The sequence below is a fragment of the Bombina bombina genome, chromosome 7 (assembly GCF_027579735.1).
Source record: "Bombina bombina isolate aBomBom1 chromosome 7, aBomBom1.pri, whole genome shotgun sequence".
Lineage (NCBI taxonomy): Eukaryota > Metazoa > Chordata > Amphibia > Anura > Bombinatoridae > Bombina > Bombina bombina.
In genome coordinates this window covers 525,592,604-525,598,603 of record NC_069505.1, presented here as the reverse complement: position 1 = coordinate 525,598,603, position 6,000 = coordinate 525,592,604, and the positions used below count along the sequence as shown (strand labels likewise).

Sequence of the window (6,000 nt, the reverse complement as noted above, 5' to 3'; positions counted from 1 at the left end):
ACACATATACTGTACATCTTTAGACATTTTTAGACATTGGGGACGAATTATCACGGGCCGAATGGCCCTGAATACCCCTGTTTCCGTGCGAGCTTGCCGGAAACAGGAGTTAAGAAGCAGACCGCTGCTCCTTAACTCGTCCACTGCTTCTGAGGCTGCGGACATCAATCCGCCCGATCGCATACGATCGGGTTGATTGACACCCAGAATTGGCCGCAAATCTGCAGGGGGCGGCATTGCACAAGCAGTTCACTAGAACTGCTTGTCCAATGTTAAATGCCGACAGCGTATGCTACAGCGGATCATGTCCGCCAGACATTGATGTCGGCCCCATAGCCTTTTTTTTCTAACACCTGAGACCTGCAATGTATTTCTGATATGTTTTGTGACACTTTTTTGTTTCACAAAACAGTTTACCAGAGCTCTGAGGTTGAGCTAACCTGATGCATGTTAATTTCAATTGCGCTCAAGCGATCGCGTTTGCTTTCAACCAGACATGGGCAAACACCCGCAATAAACCCCTTTTACCTTGGGAGTAACTGTTAGCGCTCCACTCGTAATCTAGCCCTAGTTAGGTCCTGGGGAGAATACTGACTGGGAACACATTAAAGCAGAGAAAATTTGTCCCTTTAAAGGGATACAGAACCCAAATTATTTTCTTTCATGATTCAGATAAAGCAGGCAATTTTAAGCAACTTTCTAATATACTACTATTATCATTTTTTCTTCATTCTCTTGGTATCTTTATTTAAAAAGCAGGAATGTAAGTTTACCAGCTGGCCCATTGTTGGTTCAAAACTCTGGATATAGCTTGCTGATTGGTGGCTACATTTAGCCATCAATCAGCAAGCGCTGCCCAAGTGCTGAACCAAAGATGGGCCGACTCGTAAGCTTAGATTCCTGCTTTCTAAATAAAGATAGCAATAGAACAAAGACAAATTGATAATAGGAGTAAATTAGAAAGTTGCTTAAAATTGTTGCTCTATATGAATCATGGAAGAAAAGAATTTGAGCTTAGTATCCCTTCAAGCTAATAACTGTTGGCAGGATCCACTAATGCACCAGGAAGAGCGTTCCCTTCAGACCAAGAGCTGATCATGAAGCTAATCATTTTTTAATACAGACATAATTTATTTAAATTACATTTTCAATATATCTAGATGAACTGCAGATAATGTGTTCCATAATAAGACATTGGTTTTCATGAATAAGTCTGATTACATTCCTATACATTTTTTTTTCCTTAAGCAATTTAATAGTTACAAACCTCTCTTTTATTGGCTGAATAACATGATTTTCCTTTCTGAAAAAAAAAGTTGTTTTTCCACAATTGATTTCTTCTAAATCTTAAAGGGACAGTATGCACTCATTTTCATATAACTGCATATAATAGACACTACTATAAAGAATAAGATGCACAGATACTGATATAAAAATCCAGTATAAAACTGTTTAAAAACTTACTTAGAAGCTCTCAGTTTAGCTCTGTTGAAAAGGTAGCTGGAAAGCCCACTGCAAGTGGGAAATAAGACACTCCCCCCTCCCCTTCATTTGCATATGAAAAGACCCTTTACACAAACAGGAGCAAGCTGGAGAAGGTAGCTGACGGTATTCACATAAAACTTTGGGGCATGGTTAGGAGTCTGAAAATTAGAGCAATGCTATTTAAAAATAAGCAAAACTATACATTTAAAAATAACAAAAACTTTATGGGCAATAAATAGATCATCTACAAAACATTTATGCAAAGAAAAAGTGAGTGTATAATGTCCCTTTAAAGGGATAGGAAAGTCAAAATTAAACTTGCAGGATTCAGATAGAGCCTATCATTTTTAGGCACTTTTAAATTCACTTCTATTTTCAAATGTGCTTCGTTCTCTTGGTGTCCCTTGTTGAAAAAGAATATGCACATATCATACACTAGTGGGGCTAGCTGCTTAGTGCCTGCACACATTTGTCTCTTGTGATTGGCTAACTAGATGTGTTCAGCTAGCTGCCAGTAGTGCAATGCTGTTCCTTCAGCAAAGGATAACAAGAGAATGAAGCAAATTTGATAATAAAAGTAAATTTGAAAATTGTTTAAAATTGTTCTGTCCAAATCATGAAAGAAAATGTTGGGGTTTTCTGTCCCTTTAAAATGAACCTACTCTTTCAGAGAAGGTGCAACTGAGAATTGAGATTAATTACATTATATGGACATTGTACAAAATATGTTTAAAAACACAATCATAATATTAATACTATCACCATTAGCAATATTACCAAGTACCTTAAAGGGACATAATACTCATATGCAAAATCACTTGCAAGAGATGCAGCATAACTGTAAAAAGCTGATAACAAAATATCACCAGAACATTTCTGTGTAAAAAAGTTCTTCAACATTTATTCAGCTCACAATAGTAAGTGCTCTGTGAACAGTTATACTTCAGCTATTGTCAGTTGCATGTTGGGGGGGGGAGAAAAGCCAATAAGATTTATCGGTGCTCATGTCACAATTTGCCTTACTGTGGTCTCATGAGATTTCACTGAAATCTTGCAGGATTTCATAGTAAACTTCCTTAAAGGGACAGTCAAGTAAAAACTAAACTTTTATGATTCAGATAGGGCATGTCATTTTAAACAACTTTCCAATTTACTTTTATCTTAGTATTCTTTGTTGAAAGCTAAACTTAGGTAGGCTAAAAGTTATTTCTAAGCCGTTCAAGGCTGCCTCTTATCTCAGTGCATTTTGATAGTTGTTTACAGTTAGATAGCGCTAGTTCACATGTCCCATAGATAACGCTGTGCTCACTGCCGTGGAGTTATTTAGGACTAATTGGCTAAAATGCAAGTCTGTCAAAAGAACTGAGATAAGGGGACACAGGCTTAGATCCCAAAGGTAAAAAAAAATATTAATACAACAGTATTGATTATGCAAAACTGGGAAATGGGTAATAAAGAGATTATCTATCTTTTTTAACAATAACTATTTTCAAGTAGACTGTCCCTTTAACCTTTTGAGTGCTAATGACGGCTCTGAGCCGTCACAGAGTTTCCCACTCTGGTGCTAATGACGGCTCAGAGCCGTCATGAGCACTCTCCCACCTTGAGGGAGATCTGGGGGGTCCTAACTGCTCCTACCCCGGAGATCGTGCCTGTAGAGTGACAGGCATCGCCGGGGATTCACGTGATGTGCGGTGACGTCACGCGCAATAACATGATGACGTCACCGCGCAACTTTATTTATACTTAACAATGTTAAGTATAGGAGTGGGCATGCTGCTTAGAAGCCTGTATCTCAGGCATCTAAGCAGCTACAGACCCCCAAGACCCACTGTTGGAAAGGTAATCGTCTAACCTAACCTAAGTATTGGGGATCTGTAGAAAAAAAGTTAAACTTTTTTTTTCCAAAAATTAAAAAAATAAAAAAAAACTTAGAAAATATTAGCACCCAGGTGGGAAAGTGCTTAGCACTCAAAGGGTTAAATGGAGGAGAAATAACAGCACTGGGCCTGCACATGCCAGATGCACACTCCCTTGCAAGTCCCAAGACTAGCATCCTGATTGGCAGTTTAAAGTCTATTTACAATGGGATGTGGCCACTGCGTTAAGTTTAAAATATCTTCTTTTTTACATAGAGATGTTCAGGTGATGTTTTCTAGTTAGCTTTTCACAGCTATTTTGCATCACATTCAAGTGCTTCAACATTTGGGTATCATGGCCCTTTAATGATTTTTTAACAGCTGTAAGCTTCCCTTAAAGGGACAAGAACCCCAACATTTTTATTTCATGATTTAGATAGAGCATACAATTTTAAATAACTTTCCAGTTTACTTCTATTAGTTAATTTGCTTCCTTCTCTTGTTATCCTTTGCTGAAAGGTTTATATAGGTAAGCTCAGGAGCAGCAAATAACCTAGGTTCTTGCTGCTGATTGGTGGCTGCATAGATATATACTGATTGTCGTTGGCTCACTCATGTGTTCAGTTAGAAACAAGTAGTGCATTGCTGCTCCTTCAACAAATGATACCAAGAGAATGAAGCAAATTTGATAATAGAAGTAAATTGGAAAGTTGTTTAAAATTGTATTCTCTATCTAAATCATGAAATAAACTTTTTGGGTTTCATGTCCCTTTAAGTTTTACAATTATAGACTACTCCTATATATGAAAGAAGTAATGATAGAAATACCATGTAGCATATCAAGATAATATCATCAAGAAGACAAAAGTATCTTCCTTTAAGGGGTCAATTCATCAAGCTACGTACGGAGCTTGATGCCCCGTGTTTCCGGCGAGCCTTCAGGAGTTATGAAGCAGAGGTCTAAAGACCGCTGCTCCATAACCTGTCCGCCTGCTCTGAGGCGGCGGACAGAAATCAACCCGATCGAATACGATCGGGTTGATTGACACCCCCTGCTAGTGGCCCATTGGCCGCAAATCTGCAGGGGGTGGAATTGCACCAGCAGTTCACAAGAACTGCTGCTGCAATGATAAAGCGTATGCTGTCTGCATTTCTCGATGTGCGGAAGACATGATGCGCTACATCGTATCATGTCCACACTATCATAAATTGACCCCTAAGAGTTTAAATGGATGGCCACTTCAGCAGTACTATAAGAAAAAATTGCATCTCTAAATACTTTGATTTTCCTATAAAATTCATCACTCGTGCCTTTATATTTTCATAAAATCTTCCGTGGTGAACATATGGCTTTCATTGGATTTTTTTTTTTTACTAAAAGTTATTGTTCCCGGACCTTTTCATTGGATTTTCACTAAATTTCTTGACATCTATGTTTTTATGGGAACATCTCTAAAAAATAAATAAATCATTTTTTCTCCAAATACATTCATGGATTCCTCTCAATAAGTTGTCCATAACAAGCGATTTGCCCTACAGTGACTTATTTTAAGGTCAATCAATAAACTATTTGTTCTCATGATCCGTAGTGCAAAACATTTTGTAATTTTCTTTTCACTGTTTGGTTTGTAAATAAAACCTTCAACTAACAAAAATCTTTACAATTATATATTAATAATAAAGCCTTGTAAACCTATATAGGGCTCTCAAAATATCTTATCCTATTGTCCTTCACGGATCTTGCCACAGTCATTTGTCCAAAATTTTCCAATCTTAAAGGTTATCATCTTTATATAGATCTTATAGTTATTAAAAATAGTCTTGATGTGCAACTGAAGATATCATACCCATGCACCATATACCAGCACAAGCTCTATGATCAACCAACAGAAAATATCCATGTGCGTCAGAGAAAACATTTGTTTCATTCTCATTTTGATATAGATACACTCAAGATGGAGCATGGTTTCTATGAGCACGAGAGTTCCTCAGCCAATGGAATCTCATACTTGAGTCGCGGACGAGAAGCTTACAAAACAAGCGAATGGCATTCAAGCGGATGGGCAATCTTAATTGTCAGATGAAGCGATCAAGATGATGGTGCAACGTCATTCTGCTGTGAAAAAAAAGAAATAGTGTCATTGAAATCAATAAGTTACCAAATATGAAAAAATCAGCAATTAAACGGGATTTAAATATATATATTTACATGTTAGTCAAAACTAAACGTTCATGATTCAGACAGGACATGCACTTTTAACCCCATTAATGACCGACATACCCCGGATGTTGTGTGGTCGTTAAGGGGTTGACTTGCATTTAACTTTGGTGCTCCTTTAAAGCTGATTAAATTGACACTATGGGGGTCAATTTATTATTGGCCGAATTGGGCCAATTCACCCTGTTTCCGCGTGAGCCTTTAGGCTCGCCGGAAACAGGAGTTAAGAAGCAGCGGTCTATAGACCGATGCTCCTTAACTCATACGCCACCTCTGAGGCGGCGTACAGCAATCTTTTTAATTTTTTCATTTCCATAAAGCTCTACACACATATTTTGGGGGGCAATTGGGGGACATTTAAAAAATGAACCAGAGGTCTGACCACAAGCTTGCGGTAGCAATAACCAGCCACTTGTAATGGCTTGTTATTTATTGCGC

The 6,000-nt window shown here is 37.9% G+C and overlaps 1 protein-coding gene across 3 annotated transcripts in view; it reads right to left on the bottom strand.

The window, feature by feature from the left end:
* Positions 1-4,977: 4,977 nt before the first annotated feature.
* The window catches only part of CCDC9 (coiled-coil domain containing 9), a 453,629-nt gene continuing 452,606 nt past the window's right edge, over positions 4,978-6,000 (bottom strand). For 2 of the 3 annotated variants that reach the window (XM_053721824.1, XM_053721823.1), the window contains exon 16: positions 4,978-5,460. In XM_053721824.1, the coding sequence (XP_053577799.1) occupies positions 5,434-5,460 (27 nt within the window). In that variant the 3' untranslated portion in view covers positions 4,978-5,433. The remainder of the gene's footprint in view (positions 5,461-6,000) is intronic. The other variant, XM_053721825.1, reaches the window with a different exon arrangement.